At 38.5% G+C, this 21,526-nt stretch overlaps 2 protein-coding genes across 2 annotated transcripts; one reads left to right on the top strand and one right to left on the bottom strand.

Moving 5' to 3' along the window:
* The first annotated feature begins 3,340 nt into the window (after nt 1-3,340).
* LOC137739917 (vacuolar protein-sorting-associated protein 11 homolog) lies at nt 3,341-7,793 on the top strand. The gene is made up of 5 exons (XM_068479664.1): nt 3,341-3,809; nt 4,016-4,195; nt 4,284-4,613; nt 4,694-6,466; nt 7,142-7,793. The coding sequence occupies exons 1-5, from the start codon at nt 3,588-3,590 to the stop codon at nt 7,493-7,495; spliced, it is 2,859 nt and encodes a 952-aa protein (XP_068335765.1). The 5' UTR covers nt 3,341-3,587; the 3' UTR covers nt 7,496-7,793.
* Nucleotides 7,794-8,452: 659 nt separating this feature from the next.
* Nucleotides 8,453-8,998, bottom strand: LOC137739918 (uncharacterized). The gene is made up of 2 exons (XM_068479665.1): nt 8,913-8,998; nt 8,453-8,831 (listed from the first exon to the last, which is right to left on the bottom strand). The coding sequence occupies exons 1-2, from the start codon at nt 8,991-8,993 to the stop codon at nt 8,541-8,543; spliced, it is 372 nt and encodes a 123-aa protein (XP_068335766.1). The 5' UTR covers nt 8,994-8,998; the 3' UTR covers nt 8,453-8,540.
* Nucleotides 8,999-21,526: the final 12,528 nt, after the last annotated feature.

Here is a 21,526-nt window from a genome sequence, read left to right as displayed (position 1 = left end):
TAATGTCACAATTACATAAATAATTATACCAACACGACAACACCATCATCAACTTACACAATACTTAAATAGTTTCAGGGATATATAGTTTTGTTTTCTTTTGATCATCAGAAAGTGAAGATTTGAGCATCATAGACTTGAGGCGTGTACTCAATCACTCAACCTATAAACTTAACATATTGTTTTAAAATCGGAAAACAAGTCTACCATTTAACTTTTCGCCTGCTCTTGTAGAAATATTTGGAATACCATAATAATTAAAGAAAAAGAAGGTGAAAGGACACAAAAATTATGGTTTCTTCACATGCGTTCAACTAATCATCTCTGGCTTTATTTCCCTTGTGTTATTTTCCAGGCAACATGTGGTGTAGGACTACAGAAATACACAACACAGAGGCAAAAGGGATGTGAAAGCATTATATGCAGAAAGCAGAAAAAGTTTGGCCCACTTTTGATCAGATCACAACTATATCATATCTATCTGTATTTCTTCCACTCAACTTGATCAACCTTTGAATTATTTACTGTATTACACATGTATATATATATATATATGGATGGCGGCTGACTTTGATGTTTTTTGGCCTTGTTAGCTATTTGCATGGATCATGTTTTGTAGCATCAAGTAATTGAGTGGCAGTCTAGGGCAACCTTATCAGGATGGTACTGGCTGAAACAGAAACATGACTGGCTTAAGGGTTTCAATCTGAGCTAGCTGCAAGGACCCGACGGATCGATAAATCCACTTGTAATTCATGTTGCAATCTGACCTGGATGTGTTTTTTGTGATTTTGTTGTAAGGTATATAATGGTATATGGTTGCGCTGGTACTCGTAACCGTAAGTGTGAAGTTGTTGGAGAATAGGATCTTATATCGGTCATATGACAAAATAATATACAATTAATATATGAGAGTTTTCACCCCTAATATCATTGAGACATTTTATGATAAAACTTAATACCTACTAATATGTGGTTAAGTTTGGACAATATCGGTGATATTGGTGGTGGATCATGCTAGGCCTAAAAAGTTTATCATGTATCAGAGGAGGCTATTCTTTCGCGATTTACTGGGCTCGAATTTGCCTCCTTAAGTTGGTTTTCAAAAAGTTGCGCTAGCTCCAGCTCAACTGCTTAAGATATTAAATGACTAGGCCTTCAAAAAGTTGTATTGGCTCTAGTCCCTAAATGATGACTAGGCTCTCGAAAAGTTGTCTTAGCTTCGGTATAATGACTTGACCAGTTCCAGATGTGCGAATTGGTTTCCCTTATGGCCTTGTGTGAGGTTGTTCATGAGGAGGCCAGCGTGTTAGAGAATAGGATCCAACATTGATCATGACAAAATAATATACGACTAATATATAAGAGTTTTCACCCTTAATATCACCAAAACTTTTTGTGATAAAACCCAACACCTAGTAACATGTGGTTAAGTTGAGACAATATCTGCAATATTTGTGATGACCGTGATGGGCCTAAAAGGTCTATCAAAAGTGTTCAGGGTTTAGTGTAAACCCTAGACCATATATAACTTGTTTAGTTATGGTGGTGGAGGCATGAATTTGTGATAATGAGGGCGTGTGAAGAGGCTCCTATAGGTACCGTTTGGTACGTGGGATGGGACGGAACAGAGTGGGACAAGGCGTTCCGTCCCACATTTGGTGCGCCTAAAACGGGTGGAACAAGCTGTTCCACGGGACGAGTTTTGGGTGAATTTTCGTTCCACCTCAACCCCCTCGAACGACTCGTTCCACATCCGTGGAACACAAAATTATAACCTCTCCGTCTCCTTCTTTTTCCTCCTTGTTTCCATCTGAGGGCATCTTTGCTCCCGCTCCGTTCCGTTCCGTCCTGTCCCGTCCCGTCCCATTCCGTTCCGTCCCGTCCCGTCTGCATACCAAACGATACCATAACGAACTTCACGAGTCATTTCATCAAACATATTGCTTGTTACTTTAAAGAAAATTTCAAACAGTAAGGTTAACTAGCTCCAATAAAAGCATTATAACTCTACTATTGTTGGGTTGTCAAGATTCTTAGCACGACACAAAACAACACAAGAACACGAGACGAGAAGTAACAAGTTTAAGTTGGGGATTGGAAATTAAGAGTAAATTGCAGGAATGGTGTCTCAATTTTAATCAAATTGAAGAAATGGTTCCTTAACTAAAAATTCATTACCATTGGTCCCTCAACCCATCAAAACGTGTAGCTATGGTCATTTTTATAAACTCCATCAGAATTGGCCTTTCAACTCATCAAAAATGTGTAACTATGGTCATTTTCGTCAACTTCGTCAATTTTTTTTCAAAATGAGTTATGTTGGAAGGATCATTGCTACAATTCGGTTAAAGTTAAGGAAAGAAATTTTTCTTATTTGATTTTTCATATTTGTCCTTTGATTTAGCCTCATGTGCATGACACGTGACTCATTTTGACAAAAGTTCTAACGGAGTAGACGAAAATGACCATAACTGCACGTTTTGATGAGTTAAGGAATCAATAATAATGAATTTTTAGTTGAAAAATCATTGCTCTAATTGGATTAAAATTCTTAATATGGAAGGTTTAGCAACAATTTGGTAGAGTGTTTATCAATGTCCCTCAACCAAAACGCGTCCACCCTGTGTCGGGCTTCTGCATCTATTGCAAAGCAACGACTCCAGGTGGTAGGACTAAGGACAATCACTATAGGCTCACGTCATATACATGTGATGCTGGATCAAAAGACCCATATATTTCCCATGCAGGGCATCATTTATTTTCTTAAGTTTCCTTTCGGCAATTATCGTATATTTATTTCTTTTTATTATATAAATTATATATTATTTTTTATAAAAAGAATTGTTATCGTCACTTTAAAATTAGTACCAAGCACTTTCAAAAAAAAAATATATATATATCAAGCACTCATTCTTCGTATAAAAATTAAGAGAAAAAGATGATGTAAAAGGACTTATTTAGAATGTTAATGACAGTTTTACTTTGAAAATTAGAATTTTGTATATAAGTTCGAAATTTTGCTCGGTACAAAGGAGGCGAAATGGAAATTAGAAAGTTCTTCAATATTATTTGGTCTAGTAATATCTAATTCCTATTTAGTCAAAATGGATACTAAATTAAAATCTCACATCAGTATAAAAACAACAAGTTTCATAATGTTCCGTCGTGAGAAAATCGATGTGCGAAAATCACCTTACACTATATTTTAGTATGGGCCTTACTTCTCACCCATGTCTGAAGAAAATTGGGCTTCTACAAGAATGTGCCCAAATTAAGAAACTGAATAAGATCCGAAAAAGGGAGTTAACTGAACGCCTTACACATACGGCGTCGTTTATGCTTTCTTGCTCATCCGAACTACCGTTATTCTTCTGGAACGGCCGTACAACCCGACCCAAGTACCAGAGAAAAGGAGGAATACGAAGTTCAGAGTAAGGGAGAGAGAAGAGAGAGAAAGGTATTGCCTTTCTGAGTTTTTGGCGCCAAGTATTCGGCTTTTGGCCGCCGATCTCAGCTCGCGAAAACAGAGCCGTCCGAGGCGAGCTCGTTAAATTTGCTGAAAAAACCGAAAAGAGCTTCTCGAAATGTACCAGTGGAGGAAATTCGAGTTCTTCGAGGAGAAATTGGCGGGAAAGTGCGCGATTCCCGAGGAGGTGGAAGGGAAGATCGAGTGTTGCTCGAGCGGCAGAGGGAAGGTGGTGATCGGCTGCGACGACGGCACTGTCAGCTTCCTGGACCGCGGCCTCAACTTCAGCTACGGATTCCAAGCTCACTCCTCCTCCGCGCTCTTCCTTCAGCAGCTCAAGGTCAGCCTCCTCTCGCAACATTTTGTCTTGATTTGGTCATTTTTCTGTTTGTTTCTCGGGAAAATGTGACAAACGGAAAAACAGGAAAAGAGAAAATTGGAAATTTGTTGAACTTTGATGTTTAATATTAGGATTAGTTTTTAATTTGTTTAGAGAGTGATTAGGAGGTGAAAAGTGTGTTAATTTTGCTCTTGTTGTGAAATCAGCAACGCAACTATTTGGTGACAATTGGAGAAGATGAACAAATTACTCCGCAACAATCGGCAATGTGCCTCAAGGTTTTCGACCTGGATAGGATGCAGTCCGAGGGCACAAGCTCAAGCACAACGAGCCCTGATTGCATTGGAATCTTGAGGATATTCACTAACCAATTTCCTGAAGCAAAGGTAGTATTTGTGCCCATTGGAATTTGTGAACCCCCGAATTTGATAGAGACAATAGGGTTTTGAATCGAGTCATTGTTTATTACTGCAGATTACATCATTTTTAGTACTAGAGGAGGCACCTCCGATACTGCTTATAGCTATTGGCTTGGATAATGGTTCGATTTACTGCATTAAAGGGGATATTGCACGAGAACGAATCACCAGGTTCAAGCTTCAGGTGGAAATCCATTCTGACAAGAGCCAGTCCTCAATTACGGGACTGGGGTTCAGAGTGGACGGTCAAGCCCTTCAGTTGTTTGCTGTTACTCCGTCCTCTGTGAGCTTGTTCATCTTGCAGAATCAACCCTCAAACACAAGGCGGCAGACCCTAGATCAGATTGGAAGTAATATGAACAGTGTTGCAATGAGTGATCGCTTGGTACGCAATTCTACTTCCCTTTTCCGTTGGTGTATGTTTATGTATACCTTAGCATTTTATTTATTTACTTATTGTGACAGGAGTTGATAATTGGTCGACCTGAGGCCGTGTATTTTTATGAAGTTGATGGGCGTGGACCATGTTGGGCTTTTGAAGGAGAAAAAAAAAATTTAGGGTGGTTTCGTGGATACCTTCTTTGTGTTATTGCAGATCAAAGAAATAGCAGCAACACTTTCAACATTTATGACTTGAAGAACCGTTTAATCGCTCACAGCCTAGCGATCAAAGAGGTTTCTCACATGCTTTGTGAATGGGGTAACATAATACTTATCATGGCTGACAAATCAGCTTTGTGCATTGGGGAGAAGGATATGGAGAGTAAGTTAGATATGCTCTTTAAGAAGAATCTTTATACCGTTGCCATCAACCTTGTTCAAAGTCAGCAAGCGGATGCTGCCGCAACTGCAGAAGTGCTGAGAAAGTATGGGGATCATCTATATAGCAAGCAAGATTATGATGAGGCAATGGCCCAGTATATCCATACCATTGGTCACCTTGAGCCTTCTTATGTGATACAGAAGTTTCTAGATGCACAACGAATCTACAACCTTACAAATTACTTGGAAAAATTGCATGAGAAGGGGCTTGCTTCCAAAGATCATACCACTCTTCTACTGAATTGCTACACCAAATTGAAAGATGTTGACAAGCTAAATGTGTTCATTAAAAGTGAGGATGGTGTTGGGGAACATAAATTTGATGTGGAGACTGCAATAAGAGTCTGCCGTGCCACCAACTACCATGAGCATGCAATGTATGTTGCTAAAAAGGCCGGGAAGCATGAATGGTACTTAAAGATCTTGCTTGAAGATCTTGGCCGATATGAGGAAGCTTTGCAATATATTTCAAGCCTTGAACCAAGCCAAGCTGGAGTGACAGTGAAAGAGTATGGTAAGATTCTTATTGAGCACAAGCCTGTGGAAACAATTGAGATACTCATGAGGCTGTGCACTGAGGATGGTGAATCATCCAAGAGAGGAGCCGCTACTGGTGCATACCTGACAATGTTGCCATCTCCGGTTGATTTTCTCAACATCTTCACCCATCATCTTCCCTGGCTTATGGATTTTCTTGAAAAATATACCGACAAGGTCAAGGACTCTCCTGCACAAGTAGAAATCCATAACACGCTCTTGGAGTTGTACTTGTCCAATGACTTGAGTTTCCCATCAATATCACAAGCTGGCAATGGTGAAGATCTTAATCTCAGGGCTAGATCAGGTGCAGCTGCAACATCAAGAAGCCAGTCCAATGAGAAATTGATTGCTTATACCAAAGATTCAAACAAGGAAAAGGACCGTTTTGAAAAGCAAGAGAAAGGGCTACGACTTCTTAAGAGTGCATGGCCATCTGACCTGGAATTTCCGCTTTATGATGTTGACCTTGCCATAATTCTTTGTGAAATGAATGCATTTAAGGAAGGCCTGTTGTATCTCTATGAAAAATTGAAACTTTATAAAGAGGTGATTGCTTGCTACATGCAAGCTCATGACCACGAGGGTTTGATTGATTGCTGCAAACGACTAGGGGATTCAGGGAAGGGTGGGGACCCCACTCTTTGGGCAGATCTGCTAAAATATTTTGGTGAACTTGGAGAAGATTGCTCCAAAGAAGTGAAGGAAGTTTTGACATATATAGAAAGGGATGACATATTGCCTCCTATTATTGTTCTTCAAACTTTGTCCAGAAATCCATGTCTCACACTCTCTGTCATTAAGGATTACATTGCCAGAAAGCTTGAACAAGAATCGAGGCTGATCGAAGAGGACCGTCGAGCAATTGAAAAGTATCAGGTTAGTCCTTACTGCAGCTGTCATTGTGAATTTATCTATTGTACCTCTGTTGTTCATTTCGCCTGCTTCCAGTAAAAGTTGGTTAACATTTTATGTTTCTTATTTACGCTTTCCTTGGAAACTTTTGTAATGGCACGAATGACGAATGTAATCTTGTCAAAGCAGTGTATCAGATAATGTTGCATGGGATTCTAGTTAGGTCTGAAACTGCACAGAAAAAAGGGAAAAAATGCTCTAGTAATTTAAATAGCTATGACATGTGCATCACAAATCTAGGGACTTGATCTTTCAATGTTCTCGTAACCAGTGTTCTTTGTGGGAAATTGGCATATTATTTAGCAAGTAAAAAACTAATCTGAGGAACTTTAACGTATAAAATAAGGTTTAAACAATGGAAATTACCAAACATGTTTGGTACGAAAATAGTTCTTTACATGTTACCCCAGTAAGTGAAGCTGAGTCTTTGTCACGAAAGATACATTCAGATACATGGTGGTGCTCTTCATGATTTCTGATAAGAATATTACTTTGTGTGTGGGTTACTAAATAAAGTTTTGTCAATAAATAAAATCTGCCAAACAAAATTATACTTCATGCCCTTTAGGTTTCAATCCAAACTATGTGTGGTTGTGTGCGTGTGAGAGAGGTTATCTAATGAATCCTTTCATTGTTCAGGAAACCACATCTGCAATGAGAAACGAAATTCAGGATCTTAGGACAAATGCCAGAATCTTTCAGCTCAGCAAGTGCACTGCATGCACTTTCACCCTCGATCTCCCAGCTGTGCATTTTATGTGTATCCACTCATTCCATCAGCGTTGCCTCGGGGATAATGAGGAGTGTCCTGTATGTGCTCCTGAATACAAATCTGTTCTCGAAACAAAAAGAAGTCTAGAGCGGAACTCCAAAGATCAGGATCGGTTCTTCCAGCAAGTTAAAAGTTCAAAGGATGGTTTTTCTGTGATCGCTGAGTATTTTGGGAAAGGTGTGATCAGCAAAACCACTAATGGACCCACAGGTGCTTCTTGATCGGCAGCAGTTCGTCAAGCTGTGACTTATGAGGGCTTGGAACTATGGAAACATGGGATGGAGCTGAGCAACTTTGGATTTTCTTCACTCAGCATTTTCGACTGGGATTGCTGCTGTTGTTCTGTTTCCCAAACTTGGGAGGTTAGTGATATTTTTTGCAGATCAAAATGGTATATCCTGAAACAATTTTGGAGATCTGCATTAACTCCAAAAAGAAACCGAAATTTGTGAGTGGATGTCATTGTTCTTTGATATTTTATTTCTAAGTCAGGAGTAAATGGCATTTTGATTTTGGAAAGGCTAGTGACCTTAGTTCTCCTCGATCTGTTTGGAGCAAAGGCGAGTCCCCAAATTGCTATCTTTGTAGAATGACCATATTAGGTTCCGTTTGAGGATCATTTCATTTTTAACCTTTAGTTTTCATTTCTGTGTTCCGATAACCATTTCGTTTTTAACCCTATACATGCATGCCAGCAGAGAATTGAGATTACAATATTCTCAAATCTAAAGATGGCAAGGACAAAATTAACAGTGCACATATTCACCTCCCGGTCGGTCACCTTGTTCAAGGCTAAAGGCTTGACCATCTCTAGCTGTGTAATCCCCCTCGTACAGCTCTGATGAGGAACATATCAGTAACAGCTTGAAACAACTGTGCAGTGTGTGCCCTGCCCTCCATATGGGGACTCCCAACCATAACACAACTCACCCTAATGATCCGATGTTAGAACTAATTAACAAAACTAAACCTCGGAGAAAGAAAGATCTGGGTGAAGAATTTCAAATGGCAGGACGAGGGTTCACCGAGAAAATGAACATCTGAACGTAGCAAAACTACAGAACCATGGTTTGAAATTCATAGTTTTCTTATCTTGCTACACAAACACAATCAAGCATGCAGAACACAAAAGACATGATTCGAGCAAACAACAAAACAAAATTGAAAAACGTGTCTGATTACAGCAAAAAAGTTCGTAGCAAAGAAAATTGCAAATTTCCAAATTAGCCGAAGTAAGAGTGAAAATTGGGCGCCACTCATGCTGAATTAGGAGGTGGAAGCTTCCCCAGCAGCACCTGTGGTGAGTGCAAGAATGGAATCTGTTTCCAGTCCAAATAATCCAAGTTGAGGAGCGGAACTTGGAGCTGGGCTGTCCGGGTTGCCCGAGATGTAGTCGATAAGTGGGGCAATGGATCCCTTGGCTCCAATGTCAGCATCGGGAGGCAGAATAATCTGATGACCTCCACCAGTAAGCAGCGCAGGGGCCACGATACCCTTCTTGATCTTCTCCAAATTGCCGTCATGGCATGTAATGGTAACGATGGAGTAGAGTTGGAGCTATAAGACAGAGAAGGGAAGCAATATCAATAAAACAATTAAGAACTGTAAACTAACAGTTATAATAATTATTCAATATACCAGATCATTGAACGTTCTTGATTGTATCAATCTTGGATCGATTCCAAGGGCCTCAGAGTTCAGAAGCTTATATTCAACCATCTCATAACCACCTGTTGTGCGGAAGCGTCAACCAAGTGTGAGTGAAAAATAAACCACAATAACTGACAAAAGATAAATGGAACAATACCAACAAGAACACCAAGATTTATACTGGTTCGGCAATGCCTACATCCAGTTTGGAGACGACGGAGTATTCCACTATAATCAATGAGAACATACAATAGTGTTTATCACTCAATTTCCCAAAGACCCGAATAACCCCAAGCTCACACACTTACAATAGGAAGAGAAAACCAAAAATACAAAGCAAGACAATTTGAGAAAATTCTTCTCTATGCCAAATGGCTTCTTGCTATTTTTCTCTCTTCCTTTCTCCTTGATGTTGTCTTTGAGTTATGCCTACACCTCCTTTTATAGGCCAAAGGCCTCTCATCAAGTCAAAAGAATTAGGCATAAATGCATCCATTCTTTGACAACAAATTAGGCATAAGACCATCCATTTTATTTCCCACATGTAGCATGCCAACCATCAATTTTGACCACAAAAGTAGCCAACATCATTTGTTGGTTTTAGACTACTTGTTTGAGCCAATAATCAACAATCTCCACCTTGGCGCAAACCCTCTAAGTAGAACTTCCAATAGTCGTCTCCCACTCCCCCATGGGGCAATCAACAAATTTTACAAATGCCAATCAAGTCTAAGCAGTGCTTAAACTTGAGCAACGAAACTGGCTTTGTCAACATATCCGCAGGATTGTCAGCGGTCCCAATCTTCTGAAGAAGAATATCTCCCTCGTCAATAATCTCACGAACAAAATGGAACCTCACGTCAATGTGTTTCGTACGTGCATGATGAACTTGATTCTTTGCTAAATGAATAGCACTCTGACTGTCGCAATGAACATCCACATGGTCTTGTTGAACCCCTAAGTCATCAAGCAACCGTTGAAGCCAGATGGCTTCCTTTATAGCTTCTGTTACAGCCATGTATTCAGCCTCAGTAGTTGACAGAGCAATTGTAGATTGCAGAGTCGACCTCCAACTTACTGGACCTCCAGCAATAGTGAATACAAAACCTGTAGTGGATCTACGCTTGTCCAAATCACCTGCGTAATCAGAATCCACATATCCAACAACACATTGACCAGTAATTTTATCCTGCTGGAACAATAAACCAACATCCACAGTACCCAGAATATACCGTAGAATCCATTTCACAGCTTCCCAATGCCCTTTTCCTGGATTATGCATATATCTACTAACAATACTAACAGCTTGTGAAATATCAGGCCTAGTACACACCATAGCATACATCAAACTACCAACAACATTTGCATAAGGAATTTGAGCCATGTACTGACTCTCTTCAACAGTTTTAGGAGACATAGAAGCACTAAGTTTGAAATGAGGGGCAAGAGGTGTACTAACCGGTTTTGAATTTTCATTCATCCTGAAACGTTGTAGTACCTTCTTCAAATACTGCTTCTGACACAAACTAATCTTGCCCTTCGGTCTATCTCTTTCAATTTCCATACCTAGTATCTTCCGAGCTTCTCCCAAGTCTTTCATCTCAAATTCATTACTCAGTTGAGTCTTCAACCTTTCAATCTCCACTTTGCTCTTACATGCTATAAGCATATCATCAACATATAAAAGCAGATAAATGAAGGTTCCATCTTGTAGTTTGCGAAAGTATACACAATGGTCATAGTGACTTCTTGTGTACTTTTGCCCGATCATAAATCGATCAAATCGCTTGTACCATTGTCTTGGAGACTGCTTCAAGCCATACAATGATTTTTCCAATTTGCAAACCCAATTTTCCTTTCCAGCAACCTTAAAACCTTCTGGCTGAGACATATAAATCTCTTCCTCCAAATCACCATGTAAGAACGCAGTCTTGACATCAAGTTGGGCCAACTCAAGATCAAACTGCACAACCAAAGCCAACAGAATACGAATAGAAGAATGTTTTACTACAGGAGAAAATACCTCATTGTAGTCAATGCCTTCTTTCTGAGCATAGCCTTTAGCTACCAATCTGGCTTTGAATCTTACATTGTCTTTTCCCAAAGATTCCATCTTTTTGGCATACACCCATTTACAACCAATTTCTTTCTTCCCCTTTGGTAACTGAACCAGCTTCCAAGTCTTATTTTTATGAAGAGATTTCATCTCCTCATCCATAGATTTCTTCCACAACTCGTACTCTGAACTCATGATAGCTTCTTTGTAGGTGAATGGAATATCATCTTCAATAACGGGAAGTGCATATGCCACAATATCAGTAAATCGAGCAGGCTTTCGAATCTCCCTTCTCGATCTTCTGGTTGCAATATAGTCTTGTTGCTGTGGAGGCTCTTGGGTAGGTGCCTCCTCTTCATCATCCTCGTCCTCATCATCATGATTAACTGTAGGACTATCAGACCTTACTGGAACAACTGGAGTCTTCAGTAACTCCACCTGCTTTGAGCTACTCATGGTCTCGGTTGTTTCAGTTTCACCTTCATGTTTGTTCTGATTAACCATAGCAGCCTCATCAAAGGTCACATCTCTGCTTACAACAAATTTCTTCTCATCTGGACACCAGAGTCGGTATCCCTTCACGCCAGTGCTAAAGCCCATAAATAGAGCTTTCTTTGCTCTTGGATCCAACTTGCTTTCTCTGACATGATAGTAAGCAGGACAACCAAATATGTGTAAGAACTTGTAATCAGTACAAGGTTTACCAGACCATACCTCCATGGGCGTTTTGCCCTCATTCGCAACAGCTGGCAATCGATTAATGAGATGGCTTGCATAAGTAATTGCCTCAGCCCAAAACGCCTTGCCTAATCCAGCATTAGACAACATACACCGAACTTTCTCAAGCAAAGTACGGTTCATGCGCTCCGCCACCCCATTCTGTTGCTGTGTCTCCCTAACCGTGAAGTGCCTCACAATACCCTCATCTTGACAAACTTTCAAGAAAGGATCAGACTTATATTCACCCCCATTGTCTGATCTGAGAGTCTTGATCTTTCGACCGCTTTGCGTTTCAATCATCTTTTTCCACTTCAGGAATATCTTCAAGACTTCATCTTTACGCTTCATGGTGTACACCCATATTCTTCTAGAGAAGTCATCAACAAAGGAGACAAAATAATGGCTACCTCCCCAAGATGCATTCTTGGAAGGTCCCCAAACATCAGTGTGAACATAATCAAGAATGCCTTTAGTGTGGTGAATAGCAATGCCAAATTTTACTCTAGTTTGCTTACCCAACACACAATGCTCACAGAATTCCAATTTGCATGCCTTTGCACCTTTCAATAAGCCTTGCTTCACCAATCCTTGCAACGCTTTTTCACCAGCATGCCCAAGACGCATATGCCATAACCTCGTGGTGTCTGTGCTATCTGCGTCAGCAGCTTCGGTGACAGCTGCTTCACCAATAACTGTACTCCCCTTCAAGAAATACAAGTTATTTCGTCTTGTACCTTTCATCACCACCAGTGCCCCGTAAACAGCTTTAAGAACTCCACCCTTCATGGTGATCTTGAGACCCTTGGATTCCAATGCACCCAGTGAGATAAGATTTTTCTTCATATCCGGTACATACCGAACATCACTTAATTCTCTGACTGTTCCATCATGCATCTTCAAACAGATTTTGCCTATCCCTTGTGTTTTGCAGGCATTATCATTACCCATCAAAACAACTCCACCATCCAGCTCCTCGAAGCTAGAAAACCATTCTCGAATGGGACATATATGATAGGTGCAACCTGAATCCAAAATCCACTCCTTGGAGTGACCATCAGCAGATGAACTAGCCAAAGCAAACTCGAAATCATCATCTCCAGATTTTGCAATATTTGCTTCAGAACCCGCTTTCTCCTTCTCTTTGTTCTTCAATTTGGGGCAGTCTTTCTTCCAATGACCCTTTTGGCGACAAAAGGCACATTCATCTTTAGCAGGAAACTTCCCTCGTGACTTTGAACGAGATTTTCCCCGCTTCCCAGATTTTCTTTCCTCTGTTCGACCCCTTGCAAAAAATGCCTCGGTTTGTGAATTGTGAGTCTTCAGTTCCTTCTTACGACACTCATGATTCACCAATGCCGCAGACACCTCATCAAGTTTCACCTCGGATTTTCCATACAACAAAGTAGTTGTCAAATGATCATAATCATCAGGCAATGAATTTAACAAACATAGTGCCTTGTCCTCGTCAGGAATTTTCACATCAAGGTTTGCTAAATCAGCAAGTATTTTATTATAATCATTGAGGTGTTCATGCATAGAAATACCTGGACTATACTGAAATCGGAAGAGTCGCTTCTTCAAGAAGAGCCGATTTTCTGCGCTCTTGGTCATATACTTCTCCTCCAATTTTGTCCATAACTCCTTAGCAGAAGTTTCCTTCATATACGGGTATTTCAACTCCTTATCAAGGAATGATCGAATAGCAGCACAAGCATGAAGATTAATTCGTGTCCACTGCTTGTCATCAATATCTTCTGGTTTATCTTCCAGAACCATATCCAACTCTTGTTGATACAACACATCCATAACTTCACATTGCCACATACCAAAATTATTAGAGCCATTGAATTTATCAACCTCTAACCTTGTAGTAGCAATTTGATGTCTATTGGATGTAGATGCCGACGAAGACGATGTCGACTCCTTCCCCTTCACAGATTCATCTTTATCTCCAGCCATCTACTCGGCACTATTCACGGGACTGTAGCGCCAACAAATTTTTCACTCCCACGAGAACGCCTAGTCGAAACACTAGGCTCTGATACCACTTGTTGTGCGGAAGCGTCAACCAAGTGTGAGTGAAAAATAAACCACAATAACTGACAAAAGATAAATGGAACAATACCAACAAGAACACCAAGATTTATACTGGTTCGGCAATGCCTACATCCAGTTTGGAGACGACGGAGTATTCCACTATAATCAATGAGAACATACAATAGTGTTTATCACTCAATTTCCCAAAGACCCGAATAACCCCAAGCTCACACACTTACAATAGGAAGAGAAAACCAAAAATACAAAGCAAGACAATTTGAGAAAATTCTTCTCTATGCCAAATGGCTTCTTGCTATTTTTCTCTCTTCCTTTCTCCTTGATGTTGTCTTTGAGTTATGCCTACACCTCCTTTTATAGGCCAAAGGCCTCTCATCAAGTCAAAAGAATTAGGCATAAATGCATCCATTCTTTGACAACAAATTAGGCATAAGACCATCCATTTTATTTCCCACATGTAGCATGCCAACCATCAATTTTGACCACAAAAGTAGCCAACATCATTTGTTGGTTTTAGACTACTTGTTTGAGCCAATAATCAACACCACCCTCCTCTTCTATATTCTTCTATATTCTTAAAAGAGATAAAAGAGATAAAGGTTCTTGCAGTCCCGATACAAACTTCTTCACCATTGTGAAGATGGTTAACACTCTTCTCACTAGAAAACCGCCAAAGGCTCCCCGAACAGTGAACCTCAGGGAAGAATCAGCCTGTTCATCCACAATGGAACAAAAAAGAACGCTTTGTTCTTTTCCGATCCAAAAGAGAAGTTTTCTGCAAAAATAACAGTAAAAATACAATAAATATATACACACACATACAGGACTTCAAATTAAAAAGTAGCTAACTGTATACAACAAAAAATAGAACAAATTACCTGGCGGTATAAAAGTGGGATCCGGAAAATTCTTCTTCCCGGAGACAAGGTGTCTGATCATCTCTGCCCCTTGGAAGTGGCTTTCCGATGAGCTTGTCGAACAAATAGTAAATCAGGAGAAAGTCAGGCTTGGGGTCAAATTCTAAACCCCACATTTTGAGATCCGTCGTAGTGTTGCACTCCTGGATACTTAGGTCATCTCTAACCGAGGACTGACCAGATGGCTCGTTTTAGCCCTCTGGTCCTCCAAGGTATTAATATTTTAATGAACAGTACATGACCATATTTGCCTCCATCTCCAATCGAGGGTCAAAGGGTCATATGGCTCGTTTTAGCCTGTCACAAAAAACCCGAGAGCCAAAAGACCAAACATAATTTATTATTTAAAAACTACAACTTAAATTCAAATCCAACGGCTAAGTGACGTCAGTTGGTTGTTAGATTTGAACCAAATTTTGTAAAATAGAAGTTATAGGAAAAAAATAGAATTTAAAAAAAATATGAACCAAATTTTGTAAAATAGAAGTTATAGGAAAAAAAAATAGAATTTAAAAAAAAATATGAACAAAATTTTGTAAAATAGAAGTTATAGGAAAAAATAGAATTTAAAAAAAAAAATATGAAACAAATTTTGTAAAATAGAAGTTATAGGAAGTTATAGAAAAAAAAAAGCTTTAAATTCATAAAAAAAAAAATTGAATGCAACGGCTAGCTGACTCAGCTAGCCGTTGTATTCAAAATTTTCATACTATTCGTGTCGGTTATAACCGACACGATTGCAATTAATCAAAATTATTCCTATGTAGCTGTTACTATTCATGTCGGTTATAACCAACACTATTGCGATAAACAAAATTATTCCTATTGGTTATGTCCAACAGGAAATAGAACAGTTTTAAGCAAAATTATGGCCAGCTCAGGGCTGGCTGGCTGGAATGGGCTAGTCCTTTGGCCCTTTCAGATTTTATGGGGCCCACGAGCCCTCTGGCTTAACCCTCGGTTGGAGACGGTTTTCGGGGTATTTTCGGCCCTCTAACCCTCTGAATCCTTCGGTTAGAGATGATCTTAAGGCCTTATCGAACATGTTGAAATCTGATGATGCTGCCATTAAAACCTATAAAACATCCTGGTATTTAAACCCTTGGGGTCGATTTCGTTGAACATTATAAAGAACCCCATATTTACCCAAATTCAACACAGTTGGAAGTATAAAAACTAGTTCAAACTTGACCTGCACAAATTCATCAGAATTCAACCATATTTACCCAAAACAAATGAAACCCGATCTGAAAAAATAAATAAATAAAAGAAAAAAAAAAAGAGCATTGAGCTCTTCTTAACTGAGGAAAAAGCAAATGAAAGGGTATTCTTCTCACTTCTTAGATTTGAATTTCATGAATAGTGAATTTGATACCAAATTAGGTTTTTCATTATGTTGCTTGGTATAACTCCCACCTCCTTTTAGTGTAAAATATATCATGGTTGGTTTAAAATGACAATAATTAAAGATGGGAAAAGATGGAGATACCTCCTTTTCTTTGATTTACACGATTCATGATTTGTTCTTCGAGCAAGTTAAAAGTTCAAAGGATGGGTTTTCTGTCGCCGAGTATTTCGGGAAGGGGGTGAGCCGCAAAAACCACCAATGGACCACAGGTGCTTCTTGATCAGCGGCAGTTCTTCCAGCTGTGACTTATGAGGGCTTGGAACTGTAGAAAAATGGGATGGAACTGAGCAACTTTGGATTTCCTTCCCTCACTCGGCATATTTTCTACTGGGCAGGGCTTGCTGCTGTTGATTTGTTTCCAAAGTGGGGTTTTTTGAAATGGGTCCAAAGTAACTAAAAATTAGACCTATTTCAAAAGGTAGTCTATAAAATTGGACCTATTTCAAATTTTTCCTTCCAAAGTTCGGAAGTAAGTGATATATATATATATATATATATATATATATTTTGCAGATCAAAATGGCATATCCATAATCAATTTTATGGATTTGCATTAACTTGAAAAATAAACAGAAATTTCTTACTTCTAAATGGAGTAACACTGTGTTTAGATAAGGAAAATAAACTTGTAATTTGAATAAAAGTTAGAATTTATGAATTGACATACACCAATTTCCTTATTTGGATTCATAAGCATAGAAATTTAGAATTTCTGCATGGAAAAAAAAACTCGGAATTTGAGATATCCAATCCCCAAGTTTAAACTCCATGTAAATATGTGTTGTTTTCCAATTTCTATGATTGAAAGTTTGAAATTAACAAATTTCATATTCATTTCCATTTTTTTAAGTTAACCAAACAAGAAAATTCACAAATTCTATAAAATAAACTTCCGTCATTTTAAAATTTCTTAGTAATCTTAAATTTCTTTATCCAAATAGAGTGTAAATGGCATTGTGATTATGGAAATTGGAAAGGCCAGTGATTTCTTTCGGTTTTGGAAATTGGGAAGGCTAGTGATTTCTTCAGTTCTTAGTCCTCGTTTATAATCATTTCGTTTTTAACTTTCAATTTTTAATTTTGTGTTCTCATAACTATTTCGTTTTTAACCCTATACTGTGTTCTCAAATCTCAAGAGGACAAGGACAAAATACACCCATTTTGAGCATCGTATGAGAAGTTTTTACCTAGTTTGGGTTATGTGCTTTAAATTAACGTTTTTATAGTTATTTTGCATATTGGTGAGACCTATCCCGAGGACGAGTGCAGTCACTTGAGGCAAGGGAGTTACGACCCTTCTACATACCAGTGAGTGGGCTTTTGGTTTCTCAAATCTCAAGAGGACAAGGACAAAACTAATTTTTGGTGTCAAACGTGAAGGGCGACTTTGATCGATTCTAGAATGCAAACTTAAAAGATTAAAAATGATATCCAAAATGAAATGTAAAAATCCATAAAAAATAAATAATAATAACAGAAACTAAGTGCAAAATTAACTAAAAGTCAGTCACCATTCGTCGTCACTCTCCTCCTTCCATGGAGAAGAAGGAGAGGGAGGAGGTGCTCTGATAAACAAAGTATCGAGAGGATCACCCCCGGGCTCCGGAGCGTCTAACAGTGCACATATTAGTCTAGGGCCGATAGGGAGATGTCCCGGCAAGATAAACAGCGGATCACCTCCACTTATAGCCAATGTGGCTACCCTGCACTTCTGTTTCAGTCTCAACTCTGAGTCCTCATCTATGAATTCACAAACACACAGTTTTTTGAAAAAACATCCAAGATATAGTCCCGTCACAATCAGCGTTGTAGGCTCAAGCTCCGGATTCAGGTAGTATTCCCGAATTTTAAAGCATGTCTCAGACACTGCCCTCATCGGCCTCCTAAGGTCCCTTCCATAATACCTCCACGTCCGTACATTACCAACATGAACGACAGCTACAGCATCGTCATCACTGTCACTGGACGTTTGAATGTGCACTTGTTCGTTACTAAGCAACTTCCAGTACCCATTAGAAGTTGGCCTTTCTGTTTTAACATCACCAAGAACTACCTCGGCACATATGTAGAAATATGCTGATCGGTTTTCAGCTCCATGACAGAAAAGACCTAAAAACAAAAATAATTAAACGACCAACTCTAAATATTCGATTCTCGCCAAAAACGAATTTGAATCATATTATTACTAACATATTGTGATATAGATAATATTGTTTATTCTAAAAAAATTAATGAAAAATTTAGTCAAAATGATCATTTTCCAAATCCAAATTAATGAAATAATCAGTTTTTCAGTATGTCGAGGTTGATATCTGATCGATGTATGATGTGGTTCTTCATTTACTTAATTGCATTTGGGAGGGTTAATCTTACTTGGAGGAATTTGATTAGCATCTGGAGGCATGCCCTTTTGCAAGTCAATGTGTCTGATCACATCTTCCACAGGCGTTGCCCGTCCGGCCAACTTGTTAAATAAATACTTGATCAAGATCGTTTCTGGATTCGGATTGAACGATTCACCTCGCTTATTGAGATCGGCCTCCGTACATGACTCGGTCACTGTGGAAGCAGCAATAATATCAAATGAGTGATCAGTGTTGCTCATTTGTTTCCTCCCTGAAACACGAAAATTTTAATGTCCTCCTGCAAACCCTAACCCTCTGGCAGTTTCTATCTATATATACACGTAGGGGATTGGAGAGGTAGACTCCTGACCCACCACCTGTTGCGATGGGAGCCAACAATGTCAAGCCACCTAAGCGTTCGGTTCTATAAATTAGCTGAGAGCTCTCCACGTAATTAAGATGGGGCTAGGCCCTCACCTCTATATTATACTACTTGATGAAAAACAAACAAGAGAAGGACATAAAATAAATCTAGTGTTAGATTACATATTGAAATTTAAAATAAATCTAGTGTTAGATTACATATTGATTATAATCCCTTTATGTGTCCTTAATTCAAAATAATTAATGTGCATTTTATTTAATGTCTCCCATTAAATATTTAAATATATTAATATACAAATTTTAATTTATTTTTTTTACCAAAAAAAAGTTTTTTAATTTATTAATTTTATTTAACATTCTTCAAACTTGAAAGTCTAATTAATGTACCGAAATGTATTATATTGAACTAATGTATTTAAATGTTAGTACTGAAATTTATGTACCGAAATATATGCATCGAAATGTATTATATTAAATTAATGTATCTAAATGTGTGTACTGAAATGTATGCACCGAAATGTTAGTACCAAAATGTATTATATTGAATTAATGTACCTAAATGTTTGTATCGAAATGTATATACCTAAATATGTATGCACCGAAATCTATTATAATGAATTTAAAGTACCTAAATAAAGAAGACAAAGTACATCAAAATATATTCTATAACAAAAATTAGTTTATCTAAATGTTTACAATAAAATATATTAAGATAAATGAAATGAAAATTATAATTATAATGAAATAAAATAAAATAAATACATTAAAAATTAGGAAGAAAAAGAGAAATAATTAAAAAATCAAAATATAATTTATAAATGAGGTTATTAATGTATCAATGGATTAATGTATCAATGGATACGTTTTGGATGGAACTTCTAAGAACTTTCTGTTTCATGAATTGGCCAGGAAAGAAATTACTTGTCAGTCATTATTGAATTAGATTCTTTGGAGCTTGTCAAATGATTGAATATCTAGCTCATGTTGACTCGACTATCTTTCCATACTTGGATGCAATACAATCTAAGCCTTTTCAAATGCTTTTATTCAGAAGTGAGTTCCATGATAAGTGAATCATGCAGAGTATGCACACCGAAAGTTGGGTTTGGAGACCCTATTCTCGAACTATATTATTGGCGATGAGACCTTGCATTCAAATGGGATAGATCACACTGGTCAAACTACGCTGGGAGGAGGGTTTGAAGTTGCAGACCTTAGGCCATTCCGAATCGTCCCGTTATTCTACAATAGGGAACCAAACATGAAGTGGCCCAGCTGTGCATATGAAGGTGCAGTGTGTATCAATTATGAAGGTGCAGTGTATATCAATTAATTCGAGATTGATGCTTAATTGGAATTGGAGTGGCCCAGCTGTGCATTTCCTTGTGGGATTCAAAGCTCTTATGTGAATATACATGGAAGATAAGCCCTCATGCCTCATTTGAACACCATCACATTTGATGTAATTTTTTTTTTTCACTGCATGTTCGTGTATTTCATAACCTTGGAACGATCCTATCAAAAATTTATATGTGAATATGCAGAGTTGAATTGCTCTTATATGGACGACTATGCATGATTCTCATGAAGGGACAAAACTTTTGCTTGACCAAGTTGAGTCTAGCAAAAAAATTGTTGAAAACATTCGCATGGTCAAGACATGGGCTACGGAGAAGATTGAAAAGCCACTTATGCGGGCTAAGTGAAGATGGTGTCACGTGTGCTTCTCAACAAAGCTTCAATATCATTGCTGGAAGAGACAGAAATTGACATCTTCAATTTAGCTAACATTTATACACCAGTTTGTGGTCTCCACAACATGAATTTCTCTAGTTAATTTATTATTCTCTATATGGCTATGACAGTGAGAAAAGTATGGAATTGGCAACTCGTGCAAGGCCAGATATGAATTGTGGAGCAATATGAATACTCAAGCACCAGGGGAACCAATTGCCTGAACACAAAGCTTCTAAGCAAAGAAATTGCAGTGTAAATTCACTCTGACAGTAAGGAAGTTGCCTGCTAGATAAGAATTTCTATCTTATATATGCTCATTGTTTAGACTACCGCTAATTTGAAATACAATTACTCTGGGGGCATGCTAGTCATACACAAATGTATGGTCGAATTCCAAACCTCATGATCGGTGATCGTTTGACCGAGTGTCGAAGACCCAAGACCGAATTATGGCCAAAACCCAAGACCGAGCGTTGAAAACCCAAAACCCTGGTCAAATACCATATGATCGTAGCCGAAGGCTAAATTTTGACCTTATGACCGTAGCCAAGGGCTAAACTTCGACCTTATGATCATAGCCGAAAGCTAAACTTTGATCTTATGATCGTAGCCCAAGGCTAAACTTTGACCCTATGATTGTAGTCAAGGGCTAAACTTCGACCTTATGATCATAGCCAAAAGCTAAACTTTAACCGTATGATCGTAGCTAAGGGCTAAACTTAAACTTCGACCTTATGATTGTCGCCAAAGGCTAAACTTTGACTGTATAATCGTAACAAGGGGCTAAACTTCAACCTTATGATCGTAGCTGAAGGCTAAACTATAACCGTATGATTGTAACCAAAGGTTAAACTATAAATATATGATCGTAGCTGAAGGCAAAATTATGACCGTATGATCGTAACTGAAAGTTAAATTATGACCATGTGATCGTAACCGAAGGTTAAATTAGTGATCGTAACCAAAGGCTAAATTATGAC

Source organism: Pyrus communis, chromosome 7, assembly GCF_963583255.1.
Source record: "Pyrus communis chromosome 7, drPyrComm1.1, whole genome shotgun sequence".
NCBI classification, from domain to species: domain Eukaryota; kingdom Viridiplantae; phylum Streptophyta; class Magnoliopsida; order Rosales; family Rosaceae; genus Pyrus; species Pyrus communis.
This window is presented reverse-complemented; position numbering and strand designations above follow the sequence as displayed.